Source organism: Ailuropoda melanoleuca, chromosome 13, assembly GCF_002007445.2.
Source record: "Ailuropoda melanoleuca isolate Jingjing chromosome 13, ASM200744v2, whole genome shotgun sequence".
NCBI classification, from domain to species: Eukaryota; Metazoa; Chordata; class Mammalia; order Carnivora; family Ursidae; genus Ailuropoda; species Ailuropoda melanoleuca.
In genome coordinates this window covers 89,080,313-89,096,746 of record NC_048230.1, presented here as the reverse complement: position 1 = coordinate 89,096,746, position 16,434 = coordinate 89,080,313, and the positions used below count along the sequence as shown (strand labels likewise).

The following is a 16,434-nucleotide window of genomic DNA, read 5'->3' as shown; positions in this document are numbered from 1 at the left end:
AGTTTCCCCAACTGGTTGAGCTCTGTAATGGCTTAAAGAATAGTAAAACACGGGCTGTGAAAAACAGTGCCCCCTGCTCCAGTAAATTTGGGAAACCCCAGATTAAGGGTTGAGCCTTGTTAGTTCTCTTTACAGTTCAGCTTCTCAGAGCCTTGGATACGTTACTGTACTTTATGAACCCCAGCAGCAATGCTGGTGTGTTTCCCAGTGTTACTGGACGAGGGAATCGTTTCTACCTGTAGTACCAATAAACATCCTCTAGTGTTAGAGCAGAAAGTAGCCGCTGTAATACAGGATACATTTAACTTACACTTGGTTTAGAACACATGAAAAACACCAGAGGTAATGCCAAAAAAGAAAAAGTAGCACAGAGATGATTAACACATTTATTGACACATTGCTCATATCCTCAAGCAAACAATATTTGCCTTAATTGGTCTGATTATTTTCTTTAATCTGGCCTGATTTATCAAGCCTATTTTTTCTTGTTTTGTTCACTGCCCAAGCTGAGTTGAACTGTCATCTTCTAGAGTATTTTTTCACTTGGAAGGGCAGCTAGCAAATTTATTATTTGCAGATTTAATTGGGTAAAACTTACTAAATTTACAAAAATGTTAAAGAATAAAAAAAGCAATAAAATAATAAAAGGAATTTTAAAAAGCTAGTCAGTATGGTACTAAATTGTATCTTGAAAGTAAGCTAGTGTTTGAGGGTAGAGGCAGCTAGGACGGACAACATCAAAGGCCCACCTGTGTTCAGACTCAGTGCTTCAGGCTCTGGACCAGTGTTACCCCAGCTGCTGGGTGTCACATGCATCCTGACTACGGAGTACTGAGGTCTGTCTGGTTGGCCAGAAGAAACATTTGATTTTATTACCATTTGGCTAAATGCAGAGTCAAGGGGTGAGACGAAAGGCCAAAATGCTAATATAAGTGACTAATCACTCTTCCTACAATTCTGTCCTATTTATGCTGCATAAGAACAAAAATTAACGGTCAGGTTCCCAATGTAAACTCCTACCACCACTTTCTGGCTGGTGCCAGCATGAAATGCTTGAAGGAAAAAGTTTACCTTCTCATGGGAGAATATGAAAGATGTCTCTTACCCTCAAGTCCACCAGAGTTTTTCAGAGGCAAAAGCTTTTTTTTTAGTTTTTTTTTTTAAAGATTTTATTTGACACAGAGAGACAGCCAGCGAGAGAGGGAACACAGGCAGGGGGAGTGGGAGAGGAAGAAGCAGGCTCCCAGCGGAAGAGCCTGACGTGGGGCTTGATCCCAGAACGCTGGGATCACGCCCTGAGCCGAAGGCAGACGCTTAACGATTGCGCCACCCAGGCGCCCCCAGAGGCAAAAGCTTTTTAGTAATCATATCTGTGGGGTTTTCTTTAGCCACTTCATTTACTCACTGTATATTTTCAGGTATAACAAGTAAGGAAAACTATACATGAAACTACACGGGTGGCCCATGACCTAGTTTTATGGCCTTTCATTTTGGAATTAGGTTCTTTTTCCCTTCTAAAGAAACTTGTGTCTTTTTATATTTTCAAAGGCAGGATTTAAGCAAAGTGGTGTGAGATTAGACAAGGAAAAGATCTGGGACTAAAAGTATGAAAACAAGTATCTGGGAAAAATTTACTATGCAATAAAGATGCCTACATATGCTGGGCAGGGACTGTTTCAAGTATGCATTTTGAAAATGCTTTCTATGTAAGCCAAACAAGAAAAACATCATATCCTAAATGGTGGCTCTTCTCAATCCCGATCTTATTTTATAAATGACCAACAAGATTCCAAAACACATTGAGTCTACCATGCATTTTATTATACATCTTAGATTTATACATTTCATATATGCTTTTAAAGCTTCAATTAACAGTTCGATACAAAATAAAAAATATATATGCAGCAGTGATTCTCAGGCATAGAATTTAGGAGGAGACTGGAGCAAGTTTTTTCCCTAGCATATAGTGAATATTATGACCCAAAATAGTGGAATGTTTCCATCTGACCTAGCTGCCTTTTGATTGAATTTTATTACAGTGAACAGCTTTAGTAGGTATGATATTGCTAACTGGAAACAATGAGACTTGTTATATAACCTGTATTTTCTTGAAGTCTGTAAGACCTAAATGATCACTTTTCTCCTAATAGAGCTCCAAGATCATCCAATGAAAATAATATTGTCCATAAAATATCTGGAGCATCAGCCTAAGAATCACTGCCCATGGTTATTCAATGTCTTCAGGCCTCACAGGATGAGGTAATGGTATGATGGATTTCTTCTCAGTGTCTCTGGAAAGTGCTTTCCTCATATCTGTTAGGAAGCAAAATTTAATGTAAGTACCCAAATACCAAAATATCTTATGTCAAAGTGTATATGTAAAGTTCCCGTAAGAAGTTTATCCCCTACCCCCACATTTACTAGGTCCTCAGAGACAAATGTTTTTAAGTGAGACTCCTGTTCACACGTACTCAGTTCTACATACCAATGTTCTTTTGACAAAATCTTAGTAAAATTAACATGCCTGTAACATAATAAAACAACTGACGGTAATTAACCACTGTTAATATAAGTTAACTGTTGATAGGTTCATAAAGGCAGGTTAAAGGAGATTTAAATATTATAGCTCAGATTTAAAATATTAAGTCCAACAAATATGATTCTTTTCAGTTTATTAAAATGACTACAGTGTGTAGAATGAATGTAAGTGTTTTGGCTTCTTTTGGGGATGCTGTCATAGAAGGGAGCTCACCGTAGGCATCCTCGTCGGGCTCCCCATTGCTGGCCGAGTAGTACTCTATGACCGTCCTGTACACACTGTAGCCCAACTGCTTGTACATATTGACTGCAACTTGGTTAGATACTCTTACAAAGAGATCGACAAAAAATCCACCCTTTCTTTAAGACAAAAAGGGGAAAATGTTAGAATGTGAGGAATTCTAGAAAATACTTACATATTTTTAAAAACAACACTTGTCCTTTGTTGGCTTTGACTGTAATTCAAAGAATGGTAATACTAGGACTTTGCAGCTGATTACCTCATACCCATTTGTATTACTGAGGATTTATGACAATTATTTTGAGGTATAAAGAGATTAATTTGTTAGCATACTAACATTTTAAAATCTGTATTTTCTTTTAAAGATAAAAAAATTTTTAAATCATAATTCTGTCTTTAAAAAATTACTGTGTATTTTATATCACAGTAAATGACACACTCATTTTATCAACTAATGATACCATATTTTCACCCATATGCACAAATTAAAGATTCCGAGCAATAATAAGCACCCATGTGGCCATGGCCTATGCGTCACAACAGGACACGGGCTGCCTGACAGTGGCAGACCCGAAGCCCTCCGGTCTCTCTGGGCAGTGACATCCACCTCCCTTACCCACAGGTCTCCAAGTCCCAACTCTTACTCTCATTAGCTCCTTGGTTTTTGCTGTAGATTCACCACCTAGTAGTTTTTCCTATTTATGGACTTTGTATAAATATTATCATACTTTGTATATCCTTTGATTTGCCCCTTTCAGTAATGTGCAAGGCAGCCTGGTGTAGCTGGATCTTGTTCAGTTTCCCTGTTTAGCATTCCATTGTATGGGTGGATATACTACAAGTTGTCCATGATCCCACAGATAAACATTTTGGGTTTCTACTATTATGAACTGTGCTGCTACGAATATTTTTATTATATGTCTCATGGTACAGTACCTAAGGTCTACAACTAGGAGTGTGATCACTGGCCCACAGGGGCATCTTCAACTTTTTTAGGTAGTACCCATTTCCCAGTCTGCTTACACACCCAGAAGAGGGTAAGGCTTGGTGCACCATTTTTATTTTTGAAAATCTCATAAGTATCTCAGGATAATTTTAATTGGCATTTCTCATTACTAATGAGGCTAAATATATTTTTGCAGGCCATTTAGATTTCTCATTTTTTCAGTCCTTATTGGTCTTTCACACATTTTATTTTTTCTCCCACCCAGCTGTGGTTCTCTATGTATTCTGGATAGTTGAATTGCTGCAAATCTTTTCCCAGTTTGTGGCTTGACTTGTTATTATCCTCCTGTAACTTTTGATGAACAAAGTTACTTCACTTCAATGAAGCTGCATATGAGCCTCTCCTTTACAGTCAGGTTTTATGTCTTATTTAAGTTCTTTTCTACCCTGAGGTCACGGATACACTCTCCTGTATTACTTAAAAGGGCTTTTGAGTTTTGCTTTTCACATCTAGGTTTTTAATAAATCTGGAATTGATTTGTGTATGGTAAGGTAGCTGGGAAATTTTTTTCCCATGTGGATATCCAGTTGTGCCACCATCCTTACTGAAGAGCATATCCTTTCGCTGCTGCTCTGCGGTTGCTTCCCTTGAGGTATGTCAAAATCTGCATGTCCCTGCACCTGTTCGTCAGTTCTGTTCCACTGGTCTAGACAAGTACTCCAGCACTGACACAGAGCTCACTCATTACAGCTTAATCTGGAGGGGCAAACCTGCCCATTTTGTTGCTGTTCAAACGATCTTGTCTCCTTCCATTCCCCTGTAAGCTTCAGAATATATTTAACAAGTCTCACAAAAAAAAGACTGGAGATTTTGATTGCAATTACACTGGCTCCATGGATCAAATACCAGTTTAGCCCTCTACGCCACTGACATAGTTCTCTCTCTACTAAGATAGGTCATCTTTTCTGTCTCTCAGGAAAGTGTTAGAAACTTCAGAGAAGTCTTGCACAGCTTTTGTTAGATTTTCTCAAAGGGCTTAATATATTTTGATGCCATTGTAATTGGCATCTTTTCCTAAATTTTACTGTTTGTATAGAAATGAAACTGAATTTTATACTAACTGTCCAACAACTCTGCTTAGCTTTTATTCTAAACATTTATTTGTAGCTTCTTGTGGTTTTCTGTTTGCACAATCTTATGTTTACAAAATAAGAGTTTTATTTCTTCTCAATCCTTGTATCTTTTTTATTTTTCTTGCTGTACTGTGCTGTCTAGGATTTCCAGTAAAGTACTGAAGATGGGCTGACTGTAGGCATCCATCCTTGTCTCATCCTTTTCTTCAAAGGGAGAGCATTCAATGCATCACTGCTAATGTTTATTACAGGTTTTTGGTAGGTTTTTTTCTTTTTTTTTTTTTTTAGGTTAAAGAAGTTCTCCCCTATCTTCTACATTGCTAACAGTTTTTAATCAAGAGGATTTTATCAAAGCATTTTCTGCACTTAACAAATGTTCTCCTTTAATCTATTAATATGGTGGAATACATTTACAGATCTTCTCATGTAAAAACAACCTTCCTTCCCCTGATATATCATCCTTTTTATGAACTGCTGAATCCATTATGCTAAGATTTTTCTGGGACTGTTGGATCTATAAAGACTGATCTATTTTCTTCAAATTTTCATTCCTTGTATTTCTTGTTGGGTTTTCTTAAATGTTATTCTAGCCTTAAAAAAAAGTTGAAGTGTTTTTTTTTTTTTTTTTAACTTGTGTAAAAGTGAACTAAGAGTTGTTTCTTCTTAAAATAGTAAAATTTTGCCAGAGAAGACATAGGTTTCTGGAAAGATTTTTAGCTACTGATTTTAATCTGTTGAGGAAGGGGGGGTTCTGCCTGCAACCTATTTTTGTACTGCTCTTCAGCTAAGAACAGTTTTTAAGATTTTTGAAGGGGTACTTCATACACACACACACACACACAGAGGCACACATACACTAGAGATATTAGGGGGCCCGTTAAGCCTAAATATTTATCTGGCCCAGGAAGAGTACTCACCCCTATTAATCAATTTGTCTAATTGTTCTATCAATTAGAAAGAAGCATGTTCAAATTTCCCATTATGATAATGTTTGCTTATTTCTCCTTGTATTTTTATCAATTTTCTTATTTTTACTTTGAATTTATGTCACTGTGTACATAAACTTGTAATCATTACATCTTCCTGATGCATTAAAGCTTTTTACCTATAAGCAATGACCCTTTTTTTACTCTGATAATACTGAACTATTATGTGACTCTTGTTAAGTACACCAACTGTCTTTTGGTTAGAGTTTGCATGATAATTTAAAAAATTTCTTTCAATCTTTGTCTTTAATTTTTACATATATTTCCCCTAAATAGAACACAGTTCTGATTGTCTTTGTCGTTATTTTACTGTTGTAAAAAACACCTTAATATGAGGTTTTTCCCTCTTAATAAATTTTAAATGTGTATTATTGTTTACTACAGGTAAGTGTACAGCAGACTACAGAGCTTATTCATTCTGTTTAACTGAAACTTTATGCCTGCTGATAAGTAACTTCCCATTCCCCCCTCTCCCCCAGTCTCTGGCTACCACCGTTCCACTCTTCGATTCTCCAAATTTACCTGTTTTGGGTATCTCCTATAAGTGGAATCACACATTATTTGTCTTTCTGTGGCTGGCTTCACTTAGCATAATGTCTCCAGGTCTTTGTCTTTCAACTGGAGTAATTAGTCCATTAACATTTAGTGTTGTATTTACTGATTATATTTGGATTCATAGCTAACATCTCATTTCAGGCTTTTTATTTGTTTTACCACTTTAATTTCCTTTTTCTCTCTTGTTTTTAATGTATACAGTTAAAAATACATGTATGTATGTATATAGGCATATATACACACACACACATAAAAACCTTAGCAACTATTCCCAAGTAATGAAGACTTAGAAAGTAGAAAAGAAGGGAGTTTAGTGGTTTTCTACTCTGAGAATCTATTCCATAAGTACATTAAATCATATATGTAGGGCGATAGCTAATCTGAACCCATTTCTTAACTCCCTGTCCATTCTATAGTAATGCCAAACACTTTTTTTCATCAAGGTAATGCCTTTAACAAATATGTGTAAACTAAAAATTTTCAAGTACTAGAACTGATTTCTTTTTCAGCTCATACTATTTTCTCTCTTCCCTGAATAAGCTCAAGTTCCTCTTGCCCCCAGCTTGGCCCAGAGCATTTTCAGGCCGTGGTTACTTCTTTAAAACTTACCTTTTTAAATCCACTAAGTGGAAAACCTCAAGAGCCCTTCTCAGCAAATATTCCCTTTCCTATATACTTCTAGGCATTTAAGAGTAGAGAAAAAAAAATAAATGGCAGCTTGACAACTGATTAAACTTATACACACATCTCTTATCTCTTTTAGAATGGGAGCTGGCAGGAGTCTCTTAATTATATTCATTTTATCTCACATAATGAGGGTGTTTGACATACACAAAAAGTCTTTTTTTTTTTTTTTTTTTAAAAGCCTTAATGCTGGCAGTTCCCAAACTGTGCTCCAGAGTGTTCCAAGGTGGCTCAAACTCTTCGAGGTGCTGTAGGATATTTCAAATGTTTGGCAAAAACACAGATAAACCTTACATGTCAGACACTGGCAAACTACTAGTTTGATTTAATTCACAAATGCAGCATTACACGGTGTTACATTTCTTTTGATGATAGGATAGGTCATCAAAGGTTTTATGAAGCCAGGTTTTGGCAGTTCCTGTGACTAAAAAACAACCCAGTACCACAAGAAAATATGAAACAAGAATGCAGGTGGTTATGTCGAATCTGTTTCCAAGGTTGAGAAGTCATGCAATGCCCAAAAGGCACACACATCTCATTAGTAAGTAAACCACAGTTATTTAACAATGAAATAAAAATATTTTTTTCTTTCAATTTTTAATTTTTTCCAAATAGCTACTAGTTTGTTAGGCCATAAATACTTACTAAGCAGTTGGGACATAATTGCTTAAGCAGTCTAAACGGAGGGATTTTTTTTTTTTTGGCCGTGGGGCACTATGAAAAAAAAAATCACTGAGAGGCCAAGGGCAATATTAACAGAGAATTTGGAAACATCTGCCACAGTGGCAAGAACACTAAAAAAAAACATTAAAGTCTAGTCTTGTGATTATACCTATAACCCAGCATATATTCACTTTGCCTGAATTTTCCTCAATGGCAAAACAGGGACAACACTACTACTCTGAATATGTGAATACGCGACTACTGGAGAAATGAAAATCCTGCAAACTGTGAAGCACAATATTCAGCCTAAACAGAGAAAAAAAAATCTTATAAATTTTCACCATGAGAAAAATCAAACAGGGTTCATAAATTATTACTTGAAAAGCAGGATCTCACCTTTCTGAAATCTCCTCTAATAACTCCATAAGCTTAGCAGCCAAACCAAGGCGTCGAAATTCTGGGGCAACAGAGAGAGCTGTGACGTGCCCGTGCCATTCTTCCCTAGCTACTGAGCCTTCTGCTTTACCCATGACTGCCAACAAAAGATTGCACTCAGTAATTAAACACATGGATTTATACATGAATATAGAATGACTGTTGGTACATTATTATAAAGGAAACTAATGACAAAGTTTTAATTTTTAAGTAACACATAAAGTCATCTAACTAATGGTTACTAGTGCTCTTATTTGAATCTCACTTAGACAAAGCTTTAAAAAAAAAGAGTGATACACTAAACACACAACTAATTTTGAACACAGAACCAGATTATCTTATTTTTTAAATATCTACATGTAGGTATGTATGTGTACACAAAACTGAGATAATACACAGCTCAAATTTTCATTAATTTTGTTAAATTCAATGAAGATGCTACAATTCCTGCATTATGTACCAAATAAACCATGCAGAAATGTAAAATAAGCACAGAATGAAAGATCCATGAAGCCTGAGACCATGTCTCTCTGTATTCCCTGGGGCCTAGAGCCCAATGCCTAAAATGTAGAAAGCATTGGCGAGCTCAGTGGTTAAAGGAAATAAAATTATAGGCATCATGATTATATTTCTACTCCTGCAATCAATCTAAAACAATCAATTGAAACCCATATTAAAATCTCAACTGCCTACCAAAAAAAGTTCCAGTGGTATTATACTTACTATAACCCATTAACTCTCCACCAGGTGCCTCCGCAACAATGAAGTACTCTGGCCAGTGGGCGAGGTACTGTAAGTAAAAAGGAATTCCATACTAGAGTCTTGTTAAGGAGTATGGAAAGTAATGGACAGTACAAAGTTCTTCATAAGAGAAATATTGTGAAGAAAGGTTCCTTTAAAAGGTATATTGTTACTTCATCCCCAGCTCTATGTTTATATGTGATTTCTATATTCATGTCAGTACATTAAATATTTAGGTTAGCACTAATAATTTATAACAAAATTGCCTGAATATATAACTTCAAAAATTGAGTGGAGACAACCCAGCTAACAGCAGAGAACGAGGAGCCTGAAGTTCTATTATCTGTATTCATACTGACCACACTGTATCTAAATCTCTGCACAGCACTTATCATCACTGGATATTGTTTACTATCTCTCTCCTTTCTGGATATGAATGTCATGTTCACTCTATCCCTGGTGCTTGGCACAAAGTAGATGTTCAATACATTTGTTTTTCCATAATTGCACTAGAAAATTAATGACTAGTACCTACTTTAGCTTCAGCTGTGTGGCTGTGAAAATAACTTTAAAAGTTAAGTACTCCCCGAGTCAACTTAATTACCTAGTGTTTCCCCTGCACTGATTCAAATTCTCTTTCTGGTACTACAAAAAAAAGCTGACGTAAGAGTGAAAGCCTGAATAATTTGCTCATTACGAAACTCTTCAACCTTGGCGTCCTTACTGACATGTGCTCATTCTATTCTTAGTGTAAACTTGCTGATGCAATTCTGAGGGGTCACCACCGAATGCACGATTTTCTTAAGTTTCTGTAAAATCTGCTCAGTTGTAAATTCTTCAGACTCTTCTCTGAACGACAGCCACTATTTTGAGCACTCTTCAAACATAACCCGTAACAGGGCAAGCCAGCCAGTTTTCTTGCCATTCAGCCACCAACACACACCATTACCGCCTCTCTTCCACCTCAGGGAGGAGCCCAGATATCAGCACAGCAACCACCAAGACCTGGCAGGTTACTTTCAAACCTGGCCTCACCTGGATTATGGGACTTTTACTATAAATCTGAAGTGTCACTAGACACACACCATATAAGTTGATTCGCATCCTAATACTTCACCTTATACAATGAAAATTTTTCTGTGTCATTCAAAAATCTTTTTTTTAAACATGGAGGTCTCTTTAAAAAGTCATGATTTCTGAAATATAAAATGAAAACTTTGGTGATTTTTTGCTTTTTCACTCAGCTTTGTTTCTGATATGTAGCCCTGTTGTTACCTATACCTGTAGTTAATTTTTAATAATGTATAGTACACTCCATTGGGTGAACAATTTAAATTTCCTATCTCCTGACATGGGACATGTGGGCTATTTTCAGTTTCTTGAAAATCTTTTTAAATTCCTCATGAATACTGTACACTTTATTTAACCATTTCCTTGTGTGTGAATCCTATTCCAAATTGTTAATATTATAATTATGCAATAAAAATTTTTGTAATGACATAACTCAGGGGTTAACAAACATTTCCTATAACGGGACAGACAATAAATATTCAAGGCTGGGTGGACCATATGCTCTCTGATGCAACTACTCTAACTATGAAAACCATGGACAAAGCTAGAGACAATATGTAAATTATCCAGTGTGGTTGTGTCCAATAAAAATGTATTTACAAAAATAAAAATAGGCAGTGGACCAAATTTGGCCCATGCACCTTAGTTTGCCAAATTCCTCACCTATTATTTTTATCTTCTGGGAAATGGAATTACTATGTATTACACTGCCAAAGTGCCTTCTAGAAAGACTGTAGCAATTTATAAGAATGCTCCTCATACACCCTCATCAGCCTGAGTTTTATCATTTTTTTAATCCTTGATAATCTGATAGGTAAAGCATGGCATCTCATTTTGGTTTTAATCCACGAATCTTTTGACTGATGAGACTAAACGCTTAATAATATCATTAACTTCTTATATGCCCTCTTTTGTTAAATTATCAGTTAATATTACTCTCCTACCCTCCAATGGACATGGAGTATAAGCTAGAAAGACACTAAGAATGTGGGATTGTCTGTTAGTGCAACATAACCCAGAGCACCCCAACTTCACACATCTTTGCCCATTTTTCATTGGGGAACATGACAGATATGGCAAATTACTACCCCAAATCCTTTCTTAGTAACAAGCCCTAATTTAAAGGTGGGCTCATTCCCAGACTGTTATAGCTGGGTGAGTGTGGCTGGAGGCAGCTGCTGGTCAATGGGATACAGAAGGCCTGAGTGGTACTTCCTAAATGTACCCTGGAAAGGGAAGGTCACTCTCACCTTCCCCTCTGTTGATCCTCCTGCCAGGAACATGGACGTGATGCCGTGTGCTCAGGCAGCTACCTGGGACAGGAAAGCCAAGGCCACCCTGGGAGTGATATAGTGGTTAAAGTGCACAGCCCGGTCGCCGATGACTTCATGAAACCACCACAGACTGTTCGTCACCTCCAGGCTTCATTCACAGAGAGTAATAACCCATCTTAAGTCACTGCTTTCGGTTGCATGGAGCCATACTTACCGCCAAGGGGCAAGGTAGGCAGGGGAGCTGCACTGCTGTAGATTTATGAGGTCATTCTGTTAGCAGCTTATCAGGCAGATTTAAGACAACTCTTATTCCCAGTTTGTTTGGTTTTTTAAATTACTTTCAATGTTGCTTACGTTTCCTGGCCTACAAGTTTTAAATAAGTTTTTCGGTACTCAAGTCTATTTTTTCTTTTGTTTCTCCATGTTCCTTAGTCTTAGCCTTCATTTAACCTTTTTTTTTTTTTTTAAAGGATACAGTTTCTGTAAGTGGATCCAAGTTACTAAAAGAAAGAAAGAAAAGAAATGTCAGTTTAAATAAGCCACTGAAACTAAAAACATACCCCAGGAAAACAAAACATGCTAAATCCACAACTTTAAAACCAACTTTAGGGCTAAGGAAGACGGTGTAAGCTACCGAATGGCCAAACAGCCATCACAGCTACTATAAAGATACCTATAAATTTTTATTTAACTGTTTCTTCCTTACAAGATACTTTATAGTTAATATGTCTGCATCAAAACCTTCCACTTTCTAAGTGGCAATAAATCATTAATGGAACTGGGGCCCAACCAGGCATGTAAATCACAGACAGAAAGTAAAACTAGCTCCCTGCAGCATCTGACAGCAGTCCCTCCTGCCTGTCTCTGGGCCTTCACCTGCTCAGTGTGGGCCTTCTCACCACTAGGTGTTTGCTCCCCACTCTTCTACATTCTCACCTCCTCTTCCCCACCACCCCGTCGCTTAACTTTTGGAAGAAGACTCCCAGATCTGGCTCTGGTGCTGCCCAGCACCTGTCTCACCAGCATATTTGATCAAAACACTCCTGAGTCAGCAGTTCATAAAATGTACCTCTGTGGCCGGCTACAAAGAGCTCTGCCCCTCACTTTCCTATTCAATTAATGGAACCACTATTTTGCCAGACTCGAAACCAGCCACCCACAACCCTTCCTCTTGTATACCCAGTCAGATTCTTCTTTGGGACCCTTACCAAGGCACTTCTCTAGGCCAGTAGTTCTCAAACTTTTTGGTTTCAGAACCTGTTTATACTCAAAAATTATTGAGGACCCCAAAGAACTTCTGTTTATGTGGGTTATATCTACTGACATTTAAATTTTCTAAAATATTCATTCATTTTAAAATAAATTACATGTTAATATGAATAACTTACTTTTTAAACCAAAAGTCACTCTACTTTCAAGAACACAATTTAGCGACAGGAAAGGTATCGTTTTAACAATTTTACAGATCTTTGTAACGTCTAGCTTAAGCGAAGACAGCCGGATTCTCACACCTGAGTCTGTTACGCTTGGTATTACAAGTCACACAACTGAAAACTCCACTGTGCACTTGTGAGAGAATGAAAAAGGCAAAAAACCCCATCTTGGTGATATCCTGAAAATCACTCTGACCTTGCAAAAAGAAGCTTGAAGAGCCTCGGCCACACCTGGAGAATCACTGCTCCACAGTGTGGGAATAGTCTCCCACACTTCTCAAGGACTACTTTATAGCCTCTCGTCTTGCCTCAACTCTCCACAACAGGCCGCCCCTTCTCAATCTCTGCTGCTTCCTATTTCACACAGAAAATACACAACAGTGGAAGGAAACCTTCACCAAGGGTCCCACCATGGAACCCACACACTGATAAGCATCTGCACACCACTCTACTTGCTCTCCTGTAACCATGCCTGGAGTGCTGGTGGGCAGATCTGTCCCCTCTCACTGCCCAGACCCCCACTAGTGCAATTCTCTTCTCTCCTGGGATAAATGTACAGACATGCTGCACACTCAGCCATCAGCAGCTCTTGACATGGCTCCCCACTCCCTCCACCTGAAATGTTCTCACTCAGCTTCCAAGACCCACCATCAGCTCTTCCTCCCACTTCAGTGGGCCACTAGGTCTCCTTCAACACCTGGAGCCTCTTTTCTCCGATCCACACTCACTCCATCACTGATGTCACCTAGCACCCTGGTTTTAATACCATCTACATAGTATGGGCCCCCCAAATTGCTATCTTTAGCCCAGACACCTACCTGCTTTCTGCACCTGGGCATCTCAATGCACTTAGCGGAGAAGCCCAACTCCTAGAAGGGCCTCTCCAAGATCTAGCTCTGTTCCCACCCTCTCACTCTGCACTATCTACACTGGCTGCCTCCCCCAGTCAGAAACAGGTACCTGTGCCCTTACTACTCTCTCTGCCTGGAAGTTCTCCTGCTCCCAAAATCCACAGGACTCAACCCCTCACTGCCCCTTCAGTTAAAACAAGGTTTTGCGGGAGCCTGGATGGCTCCATTGGTTAAGTGTCTGACTCTTTGATTTTGGCTCAGGTCATGATCTCTGGGTTGTGAGATCGAGCCCCGAGTCGGGCCCTGAGCTGAGCATGGAGCTTGCTTAGGATCCTCTCTCTCCCTCTCTCTCCAACCCTCCCTCAGCCCCCTGAACACATGTATGCGTGCTCTCTCTCTCTCAAAAAAAAAAAAAAATGTGTATACACACACACATGGTTTTTCCCTGTCTACTATTAAAGCTTCGAGGCACACTGTGCCTTCCTAGGCCTGCACAGCCCAAACCCAAACCTTTGTCAAGTTGTCATCTCTGGGCTATTGCCAAGACATCCTAAATGGCTTACCTGCCTGGTATACCTCCTCTAATTTACTCACATTCCATATAACTCTGTGGTGAAGAGCTCAGGCTCCAGAGCGCTAGTCCTTAAACAGCCGAGAATATGCATTTCCAAAGTGTTCTTGGTGGTCTGGGATCACTCTTAAAGAACCACTGTTCTAGAGGCATCGCCTTGGATTAGACTCCTTGCTTCACCCACTCCCACCACAGGGCTCTATCACCTGAGGCAATTCTCTTGCACTCTTGGTACCTTACTTTTACTCATACAAAAAATGAGGATAATGAGAGTACCTACTTTAGAGAACTGTGAGGATTAAATGGATTATTACAGTGCCAGTGCCCAGAAAGCACAGAGAGAGCTCAACACAAGTCACCTGAGTTACACTGCTCTGATTGAAAAAAGCCCATTAGAAAATTCTTCCCATCAAGCCTGAAACCTCCAACAGCAGAATAAAAGTCCAGTTTCACCAGCTGATCTGACAGCGCAGAGAAACCCACTACTCCAGTCACACCTGTCTCTCCTACTTGTCCGCCCGGAAGTTTTCCTCACCTTCACACCGGCTTCCTTCTCCAGAATTTCCTCATTACTGTTAACATTTTATCCATCCTTCAAGGCTCATCCCCTCTTTGAAAGGTTTCTAGCCACCCCCTCTCAAGTTCTTCCCATACTCCTAACACTTGAATCCGAACCACTTGGTCCTCAGTTTTCACACATTGCTCAAATATCTTTCAAGTGGATTTTGTACTGGTGGGTGGGAGGGTGGATGGATGGATGGACAGATATGTGAGAAAGTCAACATAACAAAATATTAACTGCAGAATCAAGCCGATGTGTCTATAGGTGTTTAGGGTAATATTCTGTCAACTTTTTAAATGTTCAGAAACTTAGGTAATAAAATGTTTTGTTTAAAAAAAAAAAAAGTTACCTGCAAGTCACAAGTCCTGCCTTAACTCGGACTTAAACAAAGTAAGTACGGTGGGCCTCCAGCAGCATGTGTCTCCACTCTATCCCCCCCCAAGCCCTCGCCCCGGCCCTGACTCCTCACACCTGAAATAAGCTGTCCAGGCTATATGCACCGATTCAGCAACGAAACGAACAAAAACAAAACCCAGGCCAAGAAAAAAACGGCGCTGGTCGGTGCCACCCTCACTAGGTTTCACTCGGATACAAATGAACCATCAGCAGACGGGCTGCCCCACGTTCGTATTCTCAACAAACACTTGGCTGTCGACCTCGCAACGGCCTTCGCGGCCGGCGCTTCTGGGCCCACCGCCGCACAGAAGACGAAACCGAATCACCCGCCCGGACACTGGCCGCAGGCGGCAGAGCCATTGCTGGACGCAGTCCGCTCTCCCACCTCCTTCCACCCGCCCCGGCGCATCGCGACAGCCACCGCGACAGGTCGCCCGCGCGCTCCCCCGGCTCCGACGAGCACGAAAGGATGCGGGATGAAGCTGCAGCGCCTCGGCCAAGGTCAGCAAAGAGGTGTGCACCTTCGCCCCGGCCACGGCTCCGACCTGGCGGCTCCCAGGGAGGCGCCAATGGCGGCCAGCGGGGGTAGCTCCGCGGGCCCGGGAGAGGGGACACGGCCACCATCGCCGGCTCTGGGCGCTTCACTCACATGTTGTTGAAGCGGAACAGGTCATCGCACGTGAAGGCCCGGAGCGTGGTCATTGCGCCGCCGCCGCAGAAGCCGGCTCAGGGGACCCCGCGTCCGCCCCGCCGGAAGTTGTCCTGAGCGCGGTCGTCGCGGGGGGCGGTGCGGAGAACTACTTCCGGGCCACGAGTTGCTCGGCAACCATGGCAGCGACACGGCTCTCTCTGGCGGCGGCGTCTGGAATTGCAGGATCATTCTTGTAAAGTCATAGGGGTCTTACCATTTCAGAACCTCGAAACTCCTCCGTGGCAGTCACTGAAGGAAGTAAGCAGTGTGATCTCCTAGTAAGGAGACAGAAAGCTGCAGGGGTTAGGAAATCACAGCAGAGAAGCGGGGTTCAGGAACACTTGAGTGGCCCGTAATCAATGAGAAAGGCAGTGGACCAGAATGGGAGAATTCATGGTCCGGAGCTCCCTGTCCCAGTGATGCCAGCCCAGTATGTGATCTCAAATCTATGATCACTTTTACAAACATAAAGAGAAAGGTGAGATGAATTGTAACAGTATATGTCATTTTACCCCGTATATCAAAAATATTCTCATTTTACATGTAATCAATTAAAAAAATTACTAACGGAATGTTTTTTTTTTGTTTTTGTTTTGGACTAAGTCTTTGAAATCTGGTGTGTATTTTGCATTTGCAGCATATTTCAATCCAGGAGGTGATTTG

The 16,434-nt window shown here is 40.1% G+C and overlaps 1 protein-coding gene across 1 annotated transcript; it reads right to left on the bottom strand.

Annotated features, from left to right (window-relative positions):
- Positions 1-1,799: 1,799 nt before the first annotated feature.
- On the bottom strand, positions 1,800-15,874 carry NAA20 (N-alpha-acetyltransferase 20, NatB catalytic subunit). Its single transcript, XM_002919621.4, has 6 exons — positions 15,730-15,874; positions 11,743-11,767; positions 8,905-8,995; positions 8,143-8,278; positions 2,753-2,898; positions 1,800-2,313 (listed from the first exon to the last, which is right to left on the bottom strand). Exons 1-6 carry the CDS (start codon positions 15,780-15,782, stop codon positions 2,228-2,230), a joined length of 537 nt encoding a protein of 178 aa, XP_002919667.1. The 5' UTR covers positions 15,783-15,874; the 3' UTR covers positions 1,800-2,227.
- Positions 15,875-16,434: the final 560 nt, after the last annotated feature.

Coding starts and splice junctions, on each gene's coding strand:
- NAA20 (XM_002919621.4), bottom strand. CDS start 15,782: ATGACCACGCTCCGGGCCTTCACGTGCGATGACCTGTTCCGCTTCAAC. Junction 8,279..8,904: donor TGGAGAGTTAATGGGTTATA/GTAAGTATAATA, acceptor TTTTGTTGGCAG/TCATGGGTAAAGCAGAAGGC. Junction 2,899..8,142: donor TTAGAGGAGATTTCAGAAAG/GTGAGATCCTGC, acceptor TTTGTCTTAAAG/AAAGGGTGGATTTTTTGTCG.